General features: G+C 37.6%; 1 protein-coding gene across 5 annotated transcripts in view; it reads right to left on the bottom strand.

The window, feature by feature from the left end:
* Window positions 1–20,894, bottom strand: part of CDK14 (cyclin dependent kinase 14) — a 318,587-nt gene that overhangs the window by 201,763 nt on the left and 95,930 nt on the right. For all 5 annotated transcript variants that reach the window (XM_057432447.1, XM_057432444.1, XM_057432448.1 and 2 more), the window contains 2 exons: window positions 19,833–19,927; window positions 9,974–10,053 (listed from right to left, as the gene is read on the bottom strand). In XM_057432447.1, the coding sequence (XP_057288430.1) occupies window positions 9,974–10,053; window positions 19,833–19,927 (175 nt within the window). The remainder of the gene's footprint in view (window positions 1–9,973; window positions 10,054–19,832; window positions 19,928–20,894) is intronic.

Raw genomic sequence — 20,894 nt, forward strand, 5'->3', positions numbered from 1 at the left:
TGTTATATTCAAGTCTGAAGAACCAGGACTGTTTCACACATCATTACAAACATCAGGAGAATGAGGATAATTCATTTATGAGCTTCCTGTGTTTAAAACACACAAAGCTGTTCTGATGATGTGTTATGAATGATGACTGAAGTCAGAAGCAAGAAGACAGTCACATGTCTCAGCCACAATTTCTGACAAAACCAGACATCTTTCCTGGGGGGCATTTTATCTTTATCTAGAAGTAGGTACATGCCCAATTCACATTAGACATTCTCTGGGTTGACCAAAGTCAGTATGTGACTCTTCACAAAGGATTTGGTTGTTTCGGGTTAATCAGCTTTCTATGTCAAGTATTAAAGACACTGAGGAAACACATGCGCATACAATATATGTATGCACTCACACAGTCCCTTCAATACATGTAGTGACGTATCTCCTTCAAGGGGGATAGATATAACACCAGGAAAACAGACAACAGACAACCTTCTCACATCCTTGTTTTGCATTTACCCAAAGTTGAACCCAGTTCTGCTGAGATGATACAACAGTCACCTAAAGGTTTAATACATGCAAAAAGACTATGGAGGAAACTCAAGCTGACTGAACTGGTTCAAGCACTGAGTTGTCACCTTGCTCTGGTACTTTCGAAATTCAGGACACAGCAGTGGAAAAAACACACACAAAACACTCAGAGATGCTGACAAAGACAAATGTCACTGTGCAGATTTAAAGTCCCCATTTTAATCAGAATGCTATATGGTACTGTTCCTTAGATTATTCCTTTCACAAAATGAAGACTAACAAAGAAAAAAATATTTTGTAGAATTGGCTAAGTTCAAGAGACATTTCTTTGCCTCAACACCAGATATCAAAGTTTTATTTCATCAGGTGGCCATGGAAGGTATTTGCACTTGCAAGGGTGCCTCAGGGTCTCTAAGCAATTCAAGCTGAGATGGCATAACTTGCTAGCATCCCCATTCCTGTAACAATCAGTTACTATGTGTATCAATTCAATCCACTCAAATATAATATGGTCACAGGTAAAAACTAATGCTACTTGGAGCAGGATTAACGCAGCTCTAGTTTTTATGGTGGTAGAGTGGTAGATAGTAAGAGCAAGTAAAATTTGCATATAGCATAAAAAGATTGACCCTCACCAACTTCCACTCAAACAAGAAAGCCATGAGAGCTGCACAGGGGTTCTATATAACTTTTAGTTATATGTTATTCGTTTTACACGAATAAAGGCTCGCCACCCTCTTTTTATGCTCCATATTCGTTAACTGGCATCTTTTTTCTATCCTTCCTGTCATACTACAAGGGACATTGAGAGCAGCAGACCAGATGAATCTCTACAGCAACAGTTCCAACGCCTGCATTAAAGAGTGAAAAGAGAAATGTTATTTGAGCAAAAGAAAATGTTCAAAGCAGAAGGCCAAAAGCCAAGTCAAAGAGCCCTGAAACACAGGTCAGAGGAAAGTGCAGGTTCAGTAGCACCCCTGAGCTACTGGATTTGTAACCTTGCAGTGCTGGAATTAGCATGAAATTCCTTATTCAGCACCCTCCATGAAAACCAAAGATGCACAGACAACTTCAGTGGAAGTAGGGCAGAGTCTGAAAGGTCTAGCATTATGCTAACTGATAACAAGGATGAGGAAAGGATTCCTGATGGCAAAATGATATATAAAAAAAAAAAAAAAAAAAAAGGAATCCTGAAAGTGTCACCCCATTCTTTTCTTGCTTGAACTGTGCCCAAGAACAAAAGCCAGAAGAAGGTCAGAGCTTGAACATCAAAAGTACTGAATGAAAATGCAATTGGTACACTTGTGCTCTGTCTCAGCAGGCTACAGATAAAATACTGGAGGGGAAATGGGAGGAGGACAGAGGGGACAGAATATTCTGTGGAACATATTTAGCTTTATGAAGGTGGATAATTTGGAAATTTCACTTGTACTTTTCAGAAAAACATGACACTTTTCCCAGATTATAGAGGTTAAAATTTATGTCAGGATTCTCAAAGGGAAACACCATCATTTATGTTGCATTTACGTAATCCCAGCTCTCCTGAAGGTTTTATAATTGTGAGAACCACTCCTTTGTTAGAGGTTAAAAAGAAAAAACAAAAAAAAAAAACAAGGAAAAGCTATGCTCAGCCTATGAGCAGCAAGCAACAAAGAAGCAGGATGAATCTTACCAATCTCTACCATTTCTGAGTAGCCTACATGGACAGAAGCCTTTGTTTGGTTCACCAAAATGAACTGAGGAAGGAGAAGAGTGCAATCTGGATACACTGAAAAGCAGGATACAGTAAGACCACAGTAACCACTAACACCCTATCTGAAACTGGAAAACTATCAGCTCTCCCATGTCCATCTGAGATGACCAGAAATTCAGTTCACCCATTTCTCAGCCAGTCAGTGCAACTGCTTTCAGAGAAATGCAAATGAACACTGCCAGTAAAAAAAATTAGCAGCCAGTCAGGGCTGGGAAGAACAGCAGGAGGGAAAGCAGGATAAAGACAAAAGCTCCTGCTGCTTCGAAGCTCCACATCACTAGGGATCTAACATGCTTCTCTCATACTTACGCAAATGCACACAAACACCCATGTGTGAGAAAGAACAAATGAAATATGGTTGAAAATCTGAGCTACCAAAAATGTTCGGTCATAAAACCTCATGAAATTAAAGGCAATTTTTCTATCACTAATGTTCAGTAAGAATGAATATACATTTCTCTATGACATGACAGCATACTTAATAAGGAACATCCCAAAGTCTTGGAAATTTTAAAAACTGGCTTAATTTCATAAGAAAGGTCCCAGTAACATCCAAATATATTTTCCAAATACACTGTAGTCTTAATTTGGAAATCTTGTAGTTCCTCTTCTATCTTGAGGAAGCATACAGTTTGGGCAGCCCATAACAGAGAGAGACTAGACAGAGAAATTAAAATTGCTGGAGTTTATTTTCTTTTGAATATTTCTTGACCTTAAATATCCAGTGACAGTGTCCCAGAAGTTCTTGGCTTGTGTGTTGTATTTTTAACAACACTGAAAAACAAAGCTGTTATGACTACATAAAAAGATGCATGGGCTTTGCAGGGACTTTACAGTTAATTGAGCTGTAGCTATTTAGCCTGCAGTAGGCACCAGTTCTGCCAACTCTGTAGGCAATGAAAATGTTCCCCAAGCTACAGTCAAGCTACTGTCCTTTTTTTACTTAAATGCTTCAGAGCAATGTGGCTTCTGGGGAGAATGAACTTACCCTCAGACTCTAAAAACATAAAGACACAAAACCCCTGTAGTAACTCATGTGACATGCGTGCTCAGAATAGTTACATCTCCATAATCTTAAACATAATTTCTTGAAGTTCCCTGAGGCCTTTTGAGCCAGACACATACAAAGCTTTTAGGCATTTCAGTTATGGAAATTTAGATTTCTTGACTGGACTTTGTGAAGGAAATGTGAAAGTCCTCCAAAATCCTGTCACTCAAAAGAAAGCAGATGTCAAGCTTCCTTAATATTTTAATAATAATAATAGTAATAATAATAACAACCTGCATAAAAGGAAGAATAGGAATTGGTTGGTTGGTTGTTTTGGGGTAGGTTTTTTTGGGGCGGGGGGTTTGGCAAGAGGATGATTCAACTTCCAAAAGGTACAATAATTTACTCTTTACTAGCAGACGAAGATGGGATTCCCACTGCAATTTTCATGCTTACCTTCCACCAGTAGACCAACAGTGACTCTTAAAAAAGTCAGATATTGTTTCACTGTGCCCTTGACCTACAGCATACAGCCTTCCAGACCTACTCTAATACAATGAATAGGAGGAGGCTTATCACCGTGAGTCATCTAACTAGTGCCATGAGGTCATTTGTTGACTTGAAGTTGTAAAGATCATTATGCTACATATCAGTCAAAAATCACTGAGCTGGGAAGTGCATGCAATAATTGAGGTAATAATTCAATGAGGTAATAAGAATTATATCTGCTGAGCAAAAATATAATTTCCTGTAACCCTTCCTTAGATGGGATAGGTACACACTGTGCCATTTCTCTTTGGTAATACAGAAGCACAGCTGCTTTACATCACTTGCATTATTGTTACTACAAAGCAGTATTTTCCATTGTGTACCCAATTAGGAACACAGTGCAATAAATTGCACATTCACTTAGGTAAGAGTTCTCTCTCCACAAACTGCTGATCTTCCCTATAATCTTTTCTTAGCTGTTACTCTGCTTCAGTTTCACAGATGAAAGTTTTGTGAAGGTTTACCCCCTCCAGCCTAACAACTTCAAAAGAGGAGGCCTCAGAAACCAACCTCAGAAAGTCTGTTCAGTCTGTGGCATGTAAAAGTGGTGTCGTGGTTTAAACCCAGTCAGGCAACTTGTTCACTCACCCCCCTCCTTTTCTTGCCCTCCCGCTGCTCTCGGAGGGACAGAGAGGAGAATCGAAAAGAATGCAACTCCCACGGGTTGAGATAAGAACAGTTTAGTAACTAAGGTATAACACAGATCACTACTGCTACCACCAGTGATAGTAATGATAAAGGAAATAACAAGGGAAGAGAATACAACACCTCAGCACCAGCTGACCGATAACTCGCCCCCCAAGCCCGACCAAGCTCCGACCGATACCTCCTCCAACCCTGCAGTCTCCCAGCCCTTCCGGCTCACTCCCAGTTACATCCTGGGCATGACGTGCTGTGGTATGGAATAGCTCTTTGGTCAGTTTGGGTCAGGTGTCCTGTCTCTGCTTCCTCCTGGCTTCCCCTCCTCCCTGGCAGAGCATGAGGCTCACAAAGTCCTTGGCCAAACCAAAACATCGCTATCAGCTCTGTTCCTGAGCTGAAAGTCAAAACACTGCACTACACCAGCTACCAAGGAGGAGAAAAATGACTGCTACTGCTGAACCCAGGACAAGTGGGCTCACATTTCTTTCCTAAGACCCTTTACAGTTTTCATTTTTTTGTTTCTCTTCTCCCCTCCTACCTCACATCAAGACATGGATGGAAGAGGCCTGAAACGCTGAAGACTTTTGAAGATGCTTTGTGGCCAGGAATTAAGCATCTCTCCTCCCTGCTCCATCCTGGCCCTCAAATGCCTTAAGCTTTCTCCCAAGTCACAAAACAAACTTACTAAGTATGTGTGCCGAACTGCTCTTCAAAAATTCAAGTAGAAGAAATTCATTAAGCAAGCACTGTGTTCTTTGTAATTTTATAAGGCAAGACAGCTGGCAGTTTCCAAAGCTTTCATGTGCAATTTTTTGCACTCTGCTGTCCATATGCAGAATTAAGGTAACAGCCTTCAACACTGGAGCAGACGGAAAATTATTATCTGTCCAACTGTCAAGCCAAAGATGTAGAGACAGTCTCTGACCTGGACACATTTAAATGCAAAACACGAACAGGTACCAATACATATTAATTACAAGATGTAAATACAAAAATTAATAAAAAGAGTGAAATATACTAGAAGTTGCCTTATTGTGAGATTTAAAGTACAAAAATACCTACAAAACATGCCTGGTTTGGATGATGCTTTGAAACACTGTTTAGGCCTATGGGAAATGAAACACTAACCTATAGTAAAACATTGGAATAGTTTTATTACTAATAGTAAATCAAATTAAGCAGAGCAAAGGAGTGGTGGTATTTCCAAGGGTGGAAAATGAAAACCAAGTACAAAAGAATTTTCACAATTAGGATAGGGAAGAAATAATTTTACTACCCAAGAAAGGAACACAGTAAGCAAGTTAACCTCACAAGCAAGGTAGTGATAAAATCAAGGGATGTTGTCTACATACATACCGAAAAAGCAAAATCTTTGCCATGCTGGATATAAGGAATAATATTGCTCAGAAATCAAACAAGATAAAGGCAGAATTGTAAATCAAGCTGTTTCCAGAATTAGAATGTACTGCACACTTCAGAATTTAGCCTAGATGAGTGTATGATATTACAGGAAATTAGGGGAATGAAACATCTGAGATAAAAGTTAAGGTCATTGAACTTTTCTGCTGGCTGCAGTGGATTTAATAACACTTCAAGCCTTCTGCTGAAGCATCTCTGATAATGAGAATTACAGTAAAAGAATAAACCACAACTACACTAAGACAGAAAATAAATCATTTGCTACTATCCATTCTATAGAGTTTAAATGAGAAAATAGTCTGTAAATGACTTTTGGACTCCATACTGTCTCAGCTATCACAGTTCCAGGCACCTTCAGAATACAACAGTAATATGGTGACTTGCACCACTCATATATATATGATCTGAAAATCATATAGATTTAACCCGCTCAGGTATACACATCAAATCACTTTTTCCTCTTTTTTTCCCTTTCTTTTTTTTAATCAGGCTCTTCAAAGGTAAATTAGATTATCCCACACTGAGTTAAATTCAGAGCAAAACAACCTGTGAACTGCATGCCACTAAATGAAAGCACCAGTAAATTGGTACAACTGATTCAGACCAAGTTGAAAGAACATTAAGCACAAGCTACTTGTAAATTTTGTTCAAGAAATTCAATAAACAGCTCAGTAGCACTGACAAATAAGCCGCATTTACCTACTTTGATTCAACCTATGTAACTTCGATAAATAGTAGAAGACACAAACCCACATCTGCTGCAAAATCAGAATTACTTCATAAGTAATTACTTCAGCTAAACCTCTCCTGGTCATTAAAATTAACTGTGATTTTCTCTCACTCAGCTTTACTGGGAGATTTATATATATATATGGATATATATATATATGGATATATATATATATATATATCTCCTTTATTTTACTTTTCCATCCATTTTTGTTTTAACCAAGTTAGTGCTTGTTTCCACAGTCACATACTCCACATTTATATCCTGCATTTTCTAATTCTCTTAGTCTATTTTCTTTGTAGCTTTGTTTTCCTTTGAGCTTCATTCTGTGGCTTGTAACAATATGCTTCCCTGTATAGAGACAGCTACAAAATTCCCTCAGCATGACCACTGCTTAAGATTTCTGCCTGTATCTTCCCCCTAATTAACATCACACAGCATCGCTATTAGGAGAACAGTGCATGAATACTGTTTCCTCTCACTGCTTTAACCAAGGAGGTATGAGAAATGTTAAACAATTTACTTACAGCAGTTTTAATTTACAAATAACTAGACTTCTGCATGACTTTGCCTTGCATTGATGGAAAATTAGAAAACAGGGAATAAGTCAAGGTCAAAACCTGCATGATTTCTCCATTATGAAAGACTTTGGAAAGAAACACCCTCCAACAGACCTCTGGATCATGACACCACACATGCACTTTTTTCATTAAGGCAACACGACTCCTCAGATAACTGAAATTAGAAGTTGATCTCATCTTCAGCAGTATTTGTCCTTGTTCTAATTGTACCAGTCTAAATTATAGGGCTGGAGTCCTCAGTCAGCCAACAGCGATCAACAAAAATCTGCTGAACAGAGTGTCCCATTCTTACTGTTTTTCCATATCAAATTTACCAGATAACTACAAGAGATTATACAAGCCCTTTTTTCTTTTTTTTAATCCCCTCACCCATGCAGCTGAGATCAGCCATGGCTGCATTACAGAACCCAGCCTGTCCAAGATGGATTAGATACTACTATGTGGAAAGCAACAGCTTCCTCGGATCCTGCTAGTAGGTCCATAGTTGTAACATTACTGTCAGATTATATGGGTCTGGCACATCATCACTGGGATTACCGTCTGAAGTTACATTTGTAGCTTACTTTTCTCACACTAATATTTGTTTCTGACAAAATCAAAACAAACAACAGAAAAGACAAAGCTTAACTAGATACACATTCTTCCCCTTTCCATCTTACACATTATGAATGTCAGTCTTCTACATGATATAAAGCATACAAGACTCTATTTCTACTAATAGCTTTCACAGATCTGAATTACGTTCCATTACCTACGAAACAGGATTACTTTACCAAACAAACCCTACAAACATACAACCCACAACCCGAGTTTGATCTCACCTAACCAAGAGGCTACAAAAATCAAGAAAAAGTCTTCTCATTTAGCCTAATACTCTTTGGATCTAATCCTAGCCTAGATGAGTCCTTAGAAATACAATGGATGCACACAGTTCCACCAAAATCAGTCAGACATCACATGCTTAGGAAAACATATATTAATTAATAACTTTAAGAGCTTTTCTATATAAGAGCTTTATTCTACTAATATTAAAGTATGAGAATTTTAACAGGCTTCAACTACAGTCCTGTAGTCACAGCTACAAGGAAGACTTCCCCAATGACAGTGTGAAAAATATTTTCATGCTAGTGTGCCTTTGTAATCTAAAAATACCAACTGGAAAATCTCTGGTTTTGCTCCTAATGAATACTTATTTATACTGAGTTCACACAATAAACCATTCATGAAGGAAAACACAATATACTGCGTTTGACAGCTGTAATGCTATAGACTTTCATCTAGACCAAGCTCACATTAAAAAACCTTTTAAGTGTCACTAAAAAGGCACAATGAAGCCATATCTACTATTTTCTTATTAAGTCATTACCATATCATCTAAAATCCTGGAGCACAATAAACATATTTGAAACACAGGCTGTTATGCCTTGAACTCAGCATTGCAAACACTGAAAGCTGCGCCAGTAACCCTCTGCACACCTCGTTATCGCAGCACAGCTGCGGGGACAGACAGCTCACAGATAAAATACATACCGTTATGAATAAATGTGTCAGGTCATTCAATAATTGTTACTCAAACAAAGCAGTACAGAAGAACTGCTGAAATTCCTTCATAAATTGGCCACCCACGGTTTTCCCTCCTTTGTGAAAGAGCCCCTTTAAAATGCACAACCTTGGGATAGAAATCCACAGTACTTTAAAGGTTTCTAACTTCAGGGTGTCAATCACATGAAACATGGCTTTTTTTTTTTCCCCAATGTACCCAAAACAGGCTCATTGTACAGACAGACATACAGCATATAGATGGCTGCAGGAACAGAGGCATGAGTGAGGGACAAAGGAGCTGCAGCTACTGGGACTGCAGCTGCAATGGCCATGAAGCTGCACACCTCCCACACAGGGCCATGCTGTGGACCCTGTGAGAGATGATGTTCTCCCTTGCTCATCCCACCATGGGAATTATGCCGAGATAGTCAGCTCAGTTTTAAAACGTCCCTCAAAAGCCATACCAGTTTCATCTCTTTAGTTCACTACTAACTTCAGCTGAGCCTGTATCAGTGGTGTGATGGTAAATTGTGCATTATGTCTCTACCAAAGCTCATTTTTACTACCTTCTAACAGAGAAGGCCCACACAGGGAAGACACATCCAGCAATTTCTGCAAAGGAGCTCGACGCAGGCAGGCTCAGATAAAGCAGCTGTCACTAGAGACCACAAGAGGCTGACAAGGAAGGATAAAGGAGCAGAGCAGAAAGCATAACAGGCATCTCTGAGTGTGCTAGATAAGTCATTCCCAAGCCACACAAGTTAGAGTCCATCAGGAAGGAAAAAACAAACAGTAGCTAGTCCCAGACTACACACGGCTTCTAAGATGCTTGTATGTTTGCTCCCTGATCTTCTGACTGCCTTCATCAAGAAACGCTTTTCTGCGCTTTATGCTGCAGATATATGAAAAATTACATCTACCTTCATCTCAGGTGCTGCCTGCAGGCAAGAAGCGTGACTTAACAGTTCCCTCATCTTCCAGAGTGACTTCTCACACCCACCTTAAACATGCTCTTAAATACTCATTCGTATAGTAAATTTAACAGGACCCAAAGCAGAGGCAGAGCTGCATTCTTTAACAAGAACTCCCACACCAGAGGTTTTGTTTTTTGAAGCATCAAAGGTTTTTCCTACTGAGAACATAACTATATAATTTGAATTCTCAAGCTATTCACTATAGCATGGCACAGAAATAAGAAACACAGTGTAATTACAAAAAACCCACCCCATGTATAATTATTAAATGTGAGTGCATACCTTCCCTGATAGCAGTAAATGGGGTTCCTTCCTCTTCTTGTAATCTAATCACCTTCAATGCCACCAGTTTTCCATTTACCCTAAAAGGGAAAGAGGGGAGGAGAAGGAGAAATAAGAAAACAAAATTAAAGCAGAAACAGTATCTCTCATAATAGAAATTGCTTCCCATCATGTACTTATTCAATTTCTTCTTGTCAATGCCAGTGATTCATTTATAGCACAGTAAGAAACACTCATAGCTTCCATAATGTCAACTTTATATTTTCACACTCAGATGCAATCCAAGAAATTATCTCAGTTTTCTGTGAGTCAGTTTCCTTTCTATCAGAGTACTGAAACAAAGCTTTGTTAGTATCACATTGTAAAACATGGTTTTAAATTATCTGTCCTTTATTTGATTGAATTGTTCAAAGAAAAAGGCGTATGATTTTCATCAATCTCCCCACTTGCAGTATATTCATATTTATACTTATTGCTTCCTTCCACTCCATGACACCGATAACTACTGCCCTCAAAAAGCTATGGAAGTTTCAGATAGAAATTATTTTTAGGTCATTCTGGCCATTTCCCACTAGCACAGGATTGTTCCTAAGGTATGTTCCTGACTACATGGCCCAGGCTAGTTTTAGATTATAATGACCTCTTTTTTCAGGATTAAAAATATTTAGTGCTCCAAGAGACAAAACTTCACAACAGGTCACTCTAGTTTAAAACCTATTTGGCTGGTTTCACTTGAGCATTCAAAACGTTATCACACATGGAATCATATTCAACGTCTTGCAAAACAAAAACAAACAAAAAATCCACTTGGTTCAGTTTATCCAAATTAAATCTCACAAAACTGACTGAAAGATAAAAACTGGCATTGGTTACCCTCTCAAGAACAAACTCATGCTCTGAAAGTTTAACAGATCACTAGGTATGATAAGCAATGGTGAGCAGATTACCAAAAAGGCGTAATACAGTTTCCCCCTCTCCCCAGTTATTATTATTAGTAGTAGTAATAGTATTATTATTGTTGTTGTTGCAAGTTCTTTCTGTAAAAGCAAACTTAGCCTTTACAGTCACAAAGCGCAAGGGATCATTGAAGCCTTCACATTCCTGTACCTTGGAGGCAATTCCCTAATGTACTGGGCTGTAGAAGATGCATTCATTTTACTAAGCAAGATGATATAGCCTTCTACAAAGTTTGAATTCGTCTTTCCCTCAGGTTTTTAATTTTTATGGTTAGATTACTTCAGTGACAGGATGGCTACCATCTTGTTTTTTCTGATTATTCCTCTTTTATAATTGCCAGAATCTCATTAGCCCTATACACAGCACTGCATAATGACTCTGAGCAACTTAAGAAATGCTGGTTATCAAAAGATTGTTTACTCATCACCTTCCTACTATTCATAATACTTCAGACTGGCACCAGTTCAAGTCTCAGGCCAGTAGTCACCGTTGAAAGATAATTATCAGCTTAAATTTACTGGATTATCTAGATTTCTCCTTACAACTGCCTCATATATTTTTGTTTAGATTTAAACAGGACTTCTGGCATCAGAAAAAGATAAGCCTTGCCCCAAGTAACTTCATGTATCGTACACAGACAGGATAATAAACCATAATAAAAGCAGAGGTAGAAAGAATGATGACAGAAATGCAGTTCATACACCTGTATAGTTTTCAATCCCTCTGTCAATACACCACTCTACCTATCACATACGTATATGTCAGGTACCTGCATAACTTGATTATTTTACAATAGATGAAGTAACTGTGCAGGAGAAATTTAAATAAGAAAAGCAAGACCATTTTGCAGATCAGGAACAGTACTGATGCTGTATTCAGAGAAAGCAATGCAGAATACAACAGAAAAAAGCAGATAAAGGAGATACTAAGGAAAAAGGGATGTGAAGTCTTTTGGCAGAGAAACAGGCAAACAGCAAGTAGCATTGTGTAGAATATGTTCTTTTTAATCCAAAATTCTACACTCTATTCAATCATTAAGAGTAGTAAATAAACAGCAATACAAACAGCAATAGCATGGAACTCTTCAAAGAATTCACAATTAAACATAGCAGGTGGTCTGTGCTATTTAGTTATCACTGCCACTTCATCATTGGCACCTGTCAACATCTTGACAGACATCATGGCACCCCTTAATACTATCAAAATGATCAAACTAATCTCAAGTAGTGTTCCTCTGGGATCTTGTTCTCCCCTTTAGTATTATTTATCTCCAATATATCGATCTATAATTTCCAGAATAAAACAGCCTCCTTATTCTCATTTACTACCCAGTAATTAAAAACTTGGGTTTTGGTTTTTTTTTTTCCCCAGCTCATTTTCTATAAACAGGAATGTACAGAACTGGAGATGTGAGAAGCTGTGATGTATCACCTATTAAAAAAAAGAGAGATGTGTATATTCACCTCCTTTAACTATTCTCCCACTGATGCAATCTCAGGATGCAGTTAGATGATGCTGAAGAGATGATCTAAGAGCTACCTTAGGGTATAGCCTTCCTCGTTCTCCTGCCACTGTCATGTATTTGCTCTCATTCTTACTAGTCCTTACATTAAAACTACTTAGAAAGATTAAAGACTGGCCTTTCCAAAAGAAAGCAATCATATTAAAAAAATAAAAAAAACCCAAAAAATTTAACAGCATTCTTCTAATTTAAAAAACAAAAAACATTAAAAAAATATATTAGAATAACTAGGTTCAGCAGTGAGCCATGGGAACAAGCCAGCTATGTCTTCAAATTATGTCCTGAATCTTGTGATGACCTGTCAAAATAATACGGCAATTTCCTTAGAAACAACATTGGAAAAGAGAAACCTGGCGAAAATTACCTCTGCAACCTATCAGAACTTGTCTTTGGAGTCTTCAGTCGTGACCAGATAAGCTTAGCAGAATTCTCCCCAGATATTACTACACATTTATCTTTCACAACTTTCAAAGCATGCTCTGTATTTTCATTATTTTCAAATACAAGTAGAAAAACTGATAGCAGACAGTGAAATGGCAATGCTGCTGCCCCTTTTAACATCTAGAATTTATTAAACCATCTCTTGCTCACAGTCCAAAGCAAAAACTTTCACACCTTCTCAAAACAATACACATAACTGGGTCAAGGATTTCAGTTATCTTAAGTCCATCTTGTCAACTACGTCATTAGTTTCTATTAAAGACAATATTGATTTAAAAAAACATATTTTCTACCTTACAAGCCATCCACCTACCTAAATTAACTTGCTCTCTCGTTATCACTCTCATCCAGAAACCTTCAGAGAAAGGACAGAAGTCCTGAAGCCTCTCTAATTACTACATAGAGCAACTTTACTCTAGGCAAATCAGCAGCTGATGGACAGTTTTCCAGTTTATGAAAATACAGCAGTTTTATGTTACATAATCTCTTATCATAAAATTCTGATTTTATATGCAATGTGGGCAAAAGAAAAAGAATCCAAATTGGTTTATGTGGCATAGAGTAAAAGTTACAAAAAATATCACAAAAAATATTACAAAAAATACAAATGAGCTGGATATTACACAAAATACTAATATAATGCGTCATTCTGCCTTTTCCAAATCAGCCCATATCAGCATTACCAAATAAATACATTTATAACAATGACCATTTATGAGAAACTAGAGAAAATTAGAAATTATTAAATGTTTAAATGCATCATTAAGAACATGTAATACGATGAATATGAAGTAACTGATGACTTAATTGGCTTCACTGGGGATAACGCTGATGCTGCCACATAGAGAACAAAAGAATACAATAACACTATTTTCCCAAGCTCTTCAGTTATATTTAGATGCAATAAATGTTCTAAATATAACACATTTTTAAAAGTCAATTAACATAAAATCTGCCACTCTGATTTCTATCTGTTTATTTCATGCAGAGTTTTACCACTGGCTGGAGTTGAGGCTGAGTTCCTAACTCCAGAAAATGCTAACCTTGGGAACATTTCTGTAAAGAAAAATCAGTAGATGGTATTGGGATAATGCTCTTATTTGTGATACACAAATTCTTATGACAAAAAGTAACTCTCAATCATTATTCATTTACACAAAAAGCTCAGTGCTTCAAGATTAAACCCTGAGAATAATTACATCTTTCTGTAATTATATTAATGTCAGAAAGACATGTCTAAAACCCTAAGCAGACCATGCTGGCCTAATGAAACCAGGTTCTGTCAGAATTTTCCTTTGAAGAAACCTGATGGAGACAAATCCACTGGAGGTTTAGTCACATCTGACTATTCTACCAATAAGTAACTAATTCCACATTGAGGGAAACACTTTCTTTAATCATTATCATAAAAGATAGTTCGGCATAAACATGGTTTATATTTATCTTACTGAAAAGGACTTACATTTGTAGTCTAAGAAAACAAAACTTACAGTCCTGCTAAAGCCCTATGGTACTCAAGGGACTCACATGGTCCCTCAATTTCCCTTCCCTACAAAAATCTGTTAAGCACATCAGTGCCTTTTCATAATCCATGAATATATATTCTTTTTCTAGCCATCTGGTATCCTCAGATGAAAGAGTTTCATTTTGAGATGAACACTTGATTTCATTCAATTTGCAGGAAATAAAATAATAGAACTTCTGGGCTGCAAGTGCACACTGCTGGGTCATGTTGAGCTTCTCATCAACCAACACCCCAGGTCTTCATCTTCAAGGCTGCTCTCAATTCATTCTCTGCCCAGCCTTTATTTGTGTTTAGGACTGCCTAAAGCCATGTGCAGAACCTTGCACTTGGCTTTGTAAAGAAAACATTCAGAAAGTTTAGGTCACTGAGACTACATAAATCAGACCGATTTTCAAATATTCTGTCTAAATAAACTGGCCAACACATGAAGAAAATATTATCTGTGGACTGGAATGTTGCACATGAAACATACCAGAAAGCATGTGAGAACAACACCCCACATGGGCACGGAGTAAAGCTAGGGGGATGACTAAAAAGCAAGAGCATGACAGAAAACAAAACCACTGCAAGTTCTTCAGGCCATCTGAAGCCTATGGCGCTTGCAATAGATTGCACGTAAACCTAAAGATGACGAAAGAGTCATGGAGGTTTTTTGACAATTAAAAGAAATTCTGCAACTTAAAAAAGTCAGAACCGCAATTAGTCCCATCAGTCATCCTCAGTGAAGGTTTCAGCATCATAAATACAAAATCAAAATACTTAAGACATCTGTTTTCTTTTGAACAGCCATTCATAAACAGATATATGAAATATGATGGTCAGCTATGTATTCATAACGCATACTGCAATACATCACGCCAACAACAAATACAGGTAGCTCCTGCTGATCACTGAAATATTCCCTGCTGCTCCAAGAATAACGTGCATGGTACCTGCAATCCTAATCATGGTTTCTTTCTAAGATCTCCACAAACTCCCTGCTGATTTTCAGGTAAATAGTAAAAAGTACTGTCTTTGATGGAGATAAATGTAAAATGCTCTGGCTGCCTAAAAAAAAACAACAAAAAACAACCCACAACGTTTTATATTTGGGTTCATGTTGGAATCACCTTGAACACAAAAACTGTGATTTCAAGCAGAAAAGGAGAGGTACCTTGACTGAAGGACTGCCTTACCTCTCTAGCCTTTGAGCTATCATTGACAGCATTAGTTTCTATTGTGCTGTGCTCTGTACTCTACCAACTTATTAATAGTTCAACATGATAGGAACAGAATTTATTAGGACAATAAATTTTTATTAGGGATAAATTGAAATTATGTAATTTTATTATAGGGATATTAGGCAAAAATGTGTTGCTTGAGCTCTCTGTTACAAATCCTACACATTTTTTAATACTTTGAGCACATGCAGCTTATTAAAGGTGCCAAAAAAATAAAGGCGCACTAAGAATCACATGGGCAAACAAGAAGTAGATCAAGATCACAGCAGTGCAGAAGCAGTGGAGATACCATTGGCTTGCCTCTCAAAACACAGACACATGCTGTGCAAGCAGCAGTCACAGATCACATCACTTTAACCAAGGTAACCCTTTTTAATTCTTTGCCTTGAAGGGCAATTGAACACAGTGGGAGGAGAGGATGGAAACCATGCCAACTCATAATATTGCCAAAGGCACAGGTTTTTCCCTTAAGTACAATATGCAGAGCTCCCAGTGCAGGGATGTAAGGCCTCCACACTGCTTTGTAAGGGGCTCTGGTTGGCAGCAGCTCTCTTGTGCTGTCACTGGCATCATCTCTGGACTCTAATAACTCACACCAGCATATACATGCCATGGGTCAAGCTAGATCCTAATGCTGTACATTCAGGTAAATTTATAATCAAGCTCAAGAGGGAAGACAGTCAATGGCAGCAGAAAGATTATGCTGATACACAGACAGATATTGTGCAGCAAATTTGCACAACTGAATGATACAGGAATTCAAAAGGCACCTGTTGCTTTGTACCTACTTTATGGCAAATGCTCAAGGTGTTAAACACAGAGTCAGTGGAACTTGCATCACTTTTGACAGTGTTACCAGTAAGTTACTGGGCCTACTTCAAAATTTTACATTATGAAAAAAAAAAGGCAGAAATCACTTCAGTCATCTGCATTTCATGCAGTAAGCAGCCTCTTGGGGTTTTATACAAGAAAGTTAAAAGCGAGAATCTAACCTGAATGAAAGTAGAAAATGAACATGCCAAGATGAGTTTCATTACGCACGCCTGATGGGCAACATGTGAAATCAAATAGATTTGCCTACTGATGCAACTGTCAGCCAAAAACAAATGGCTGCTTGGCTCTTTCTCCAATAAACAAAAAAGCACAGCCTAAGAGAATACTGCTTCATTTTCCTCAGTAACACAGTCCCATTCGCTTTGCTGCTTCCTCACCCCAGGGAATCATTTTTATCTGACTACAAAAAGAGAAATCCATCATCCAGTAAGAGGAATTAGCCCACTTCATTTCACTTTCTTGGGATACTACCACAAATACTCAAATAGAAAAGTAATGCGTTTGATAGGAAAGCAAAGGCTTGGGACCACAGAACTTGCTCCAAGTTGTAAGAAGCCAGGCTTGCCCTGAAAGCAAGTTATTGCACGTGTTACTTTAAATTTTAAGAAAGGAATAGCTGATTTGCTCTCTTTAAAGGCAAGGAATGTATCTTTTAGTCTTTCCAAATAGAAAGGTAAAATCACAAGTTTTTTACTCTGTTATGATGATCAGCAGGGGAAATTTAAAAAGCTGAAATATACTGCAGGAAATGCATTTAAAAACCCCAAACCCCACTACTTGCCACATGCAGCTGGAGACAAATCGAAGCACAATAAATAAATAAAGCATCATTCACAACAGTTCAATCATATCTTAAATTCTCCATCTTCAACTACAGTTAAGGACACATCTCAGACACATTTTGGCAAAATGAGAGAGCCAAGCATTAGGGCTGATTGAGAATTAGAGATTCTTAGACATTTTGAACAAAATGCTGTGCAAGTATTTCCAACTTTTCCAAAACCATGTCATATCTGCACTCTGCAGTGTATGATGAGGGCTTAACCCTTCAGCAGCCAAACTGGGCACACACCAAACCAACAGCCCTCTTTTCACTCTCTTTGATCATTTTTCTTCCCATTGAGCTTGTAGCCAGGGGAACACAGTGATGTGTATCACAGTCTCACCTGCATCAGGTGCCAGAAAAAAATTTCTCTACTTTTTCCTGTACCATTTTAGATGAAGCTCTGAACACTCAGGGCCAGCCTGCCAGAAAACCAGCAGTAAAATTAGGCTCTCATGCAATGGCCAGAGACAATGTTGGCCCATCCATTCACCACCACCCCCATTTATCCTCCCCAGGAGAACATCATAACAGTGATGCTCTTTCTTCTTTGTGGATACCACCTAGGCCAGACATTTCTGTTTCTCATGGGAACAGAAAAGGCAACAGGGGTACGTTAACCTTCAGCCAACAACTCCTTATGAAATAGCAGATAGGCCCTGTGGTGTTGCCCTAGTATTTCCCCTGTTCCTAAAGTACAAGCTCCTCCTGATGTGAAGTAATTCAGCTGTTTTTCTGTTTCAAGAAATGGAGGTCTGGATTGGAGGTGCTGAATCTGTATGGGAATTATTCAATTCTCAGCAGGAAAAAAGAAGTAAGCCAAACAGAATTAAGCAGGTGAAGGAATGTTACTATAACACTATGAATAGTCTCTGAATATGCATTGTTATCCACACTCTATAGTTACACATACTTTTTCCAAAATACAGTTTAAAGACCTTGGAAAAGATGTTATGAAGCAGCAGAATAAAGTTACATATAATTGTTGTAATTCACACGAGCTATCTAGAGTTTGCTATTTATAATGGAAAATGCAGACAGCCAAGTAATTTCAGTTTATTATTCAACTACCATTAAAATCATTGAGGTATTTCTTACAGATCTGTAATCAGTTCTATTAAAACAAATGAGCATTTCTAACCGATGTATATTTCATTTCATGTTTATACAGATATATGTTCATACAGATCATATAGATCATATACAATAGATCGCCACTGAATTAAATAGTTTCAGGGAAGCACTTTGCTTTGTTTTTAACCTTCAGTCTGTTTCACTCATTGATGGGACATCCAGCAACCCTGCTGCCCTACTTCAATCTTACTGAAAGCCAAGGCATATGGGATAACTATCACCAGATAGGGGCTGTGATTTTACTGAAGGGTTTTAGCAATAAGGTGCAAGTTGAAATCCATACTGTTTTTTATTACCTAGACCCTAATAAAACAGTACAGCATAACTGTTTGGTTTGGGTTTGTTTTTTTAAGAAAGCTGACAATGAAAGACAATACATGCTTTGGCATGGCACAACTGTAAATACTTCTACATTTAGAACATGGTTTTATTCATAACATCTGTCACTATGCTCACTACTGAGAGATGAGGGCACCCCTCGATATGATTTATTACAAATATTCAGTGAAAAAAAAAATATTTCAGAACTCGCTAACTTAATAACCCTGGAAAATGCTAACACAGATTTCCTTGTTTCAGTAGTTATTATGTCATGGCTGTCATGCGCTCTCTGCTGAGAATGGTAGAGTTGCCTCACCTATCATTCATTAGACAAAGTTTTCAAATAAAGATACTGTCCCCACTCTCAGAACTGCTTTATTATTATTGAAAATTTGATTAAATATATGAATTTGCACAGAACACTCTGCTTGACAAAAGATAGAACTCTCAGCTGAAGCACTAGCTCAAGAAGTGTGTTTTAAATGTGTTTACTGAATTATTTTATACAACATAGAAGCACTTAGGGCACCGTGGATAAAAAAGTTACCACAAATAACATCAAAGAAGTGGCTGAAAAATATTTTATATGTATGCACATTACATATATACTTAGTTGGAGTAGTTGCACCAATTGTAAATAAACTCTTGTAAACAAACTAAATTTGTCCAAAATCCCATTAATTCCCTTCATGTTATTTTAGTCAAGCTATTTTACCACAAACAAAATATTAACAACTTATTGCATAAATTCAGAATTACTCTCAGAACATCAGAAAAATCTTTTACCCCTAAAAATTAGTTTGGTGTGGATATTGAGAAAATAGTACAACATTAAAGCACAAACAAAATATCAGATTAACAAAATGGGATCTCATCTTGTTCAGATGTGAAGGTAATATGTTACCTATGCAATATAGCCTCAGCCTCTTTCACTACAGCACATGGCAATCAGTAGCACTTTGCATTAATTCATGGGGATCTATATAGAATGCAGTAAAATCAGTTAATACTTTCTGCGTATTTTCATTTACACAGAAAGTTACATGAAAAAAAATCCACCAAAAAAACAAACCACCACTTACTTGCTTTTCCCTTTGTACACTGTAGCATAGGAACCCTCCCCTAGTTTTTCCAGTTTTTCATATGAGTCTGCTTTTCCAAACTTGGGGCTTGTGGGCTACACAAAACAAAACAAAAAGAAGAGATGACCTTTCAATACATATTGCACCCACAACATTAACTGCTTTGATTCAGCCTTTAGATACCAAATGTCATTGACAAAACTCACAGACCTGCACGCTTTCAGCAGCCAACACTTAAAAAAAAAAGCACGGAATTAATGAAACGAAATAATAGGCTACCCAAATAAAACTTCATTCAACATCCCAGATGCTTGTTTGCCGATACCAACCATAGCCTGACATCACCAGAATTATCAAAAGGATTATGTCCTTAATCAAAGAAATTTCTGGTTTATTTTTCACATACATCACTTCATACAGGTGAAAAAGATAATTAACAACTAAGCCATTTTATCTTCATTAAGAGATTAAAGCAACAGTCTTAATCTGCCCTAAAAAAATCAGATTAAAAGAGCTGTTTGTATTTCTAAATTTTTTTTAAGGCTCCCCAAAACATTGCTCCAGGTAGTCAATGTCACAGTGTACCAATCATTGTTAAAAAAATGGTCAAAATACTAAAGGAAAGCACCTTTTATTAGAGTATCTTGATTACAAATTATGTTCACAGTCCTCAGACTGTGTATATAATCACACCATACTTTTAATGGCATGTATATCCCGCATAATTGAATAAAGTCCTATAGATTTAACATCCTCCTTAGGTAGGAGTCTAAAACCAAACGAAGCTAAGCAATGTTTTTTGCTCAAAGGGCTAGATAGTTCAGCTGGCTTTAGCAACAGACTGGTACTTGACTGTTTTACAAAGGCCTAACAGAGGACACCACAACTCTGCAAAAACAGAAATTCACCTGACATGAAAGCTTGCCAACTAAGTTCTTAGAAAATGTTTGGGTTTATTTGAAGTGCACCCCTTTCTCCCAAATTTCCCCATTTTCCAGCTGTCTGGAAGGAAAGGGCTTTTTATTTTTTTCCCCCAGGACCAGAAGGACTGACCTACACCTG

This window comes from Pezoporus wallicus, unplaced genomic scaffold, assembly GCF_028554395.1.
Source record: "Pezoporus wallicus isolate ANWC-B61680 ecotype Strahan unplaced genomic scaffold, APGP_CSIRO_Pwel_v1 scaffold_2584, whole genome shotgun sequence".
Classification (NCBI taxonomy): domain Eukaryota; kingdom Metazoa; phylum Chordata; class Aves; order Psittaciformes; family Psittacidae; genus Pezoporus; species Pezoporus wallicus.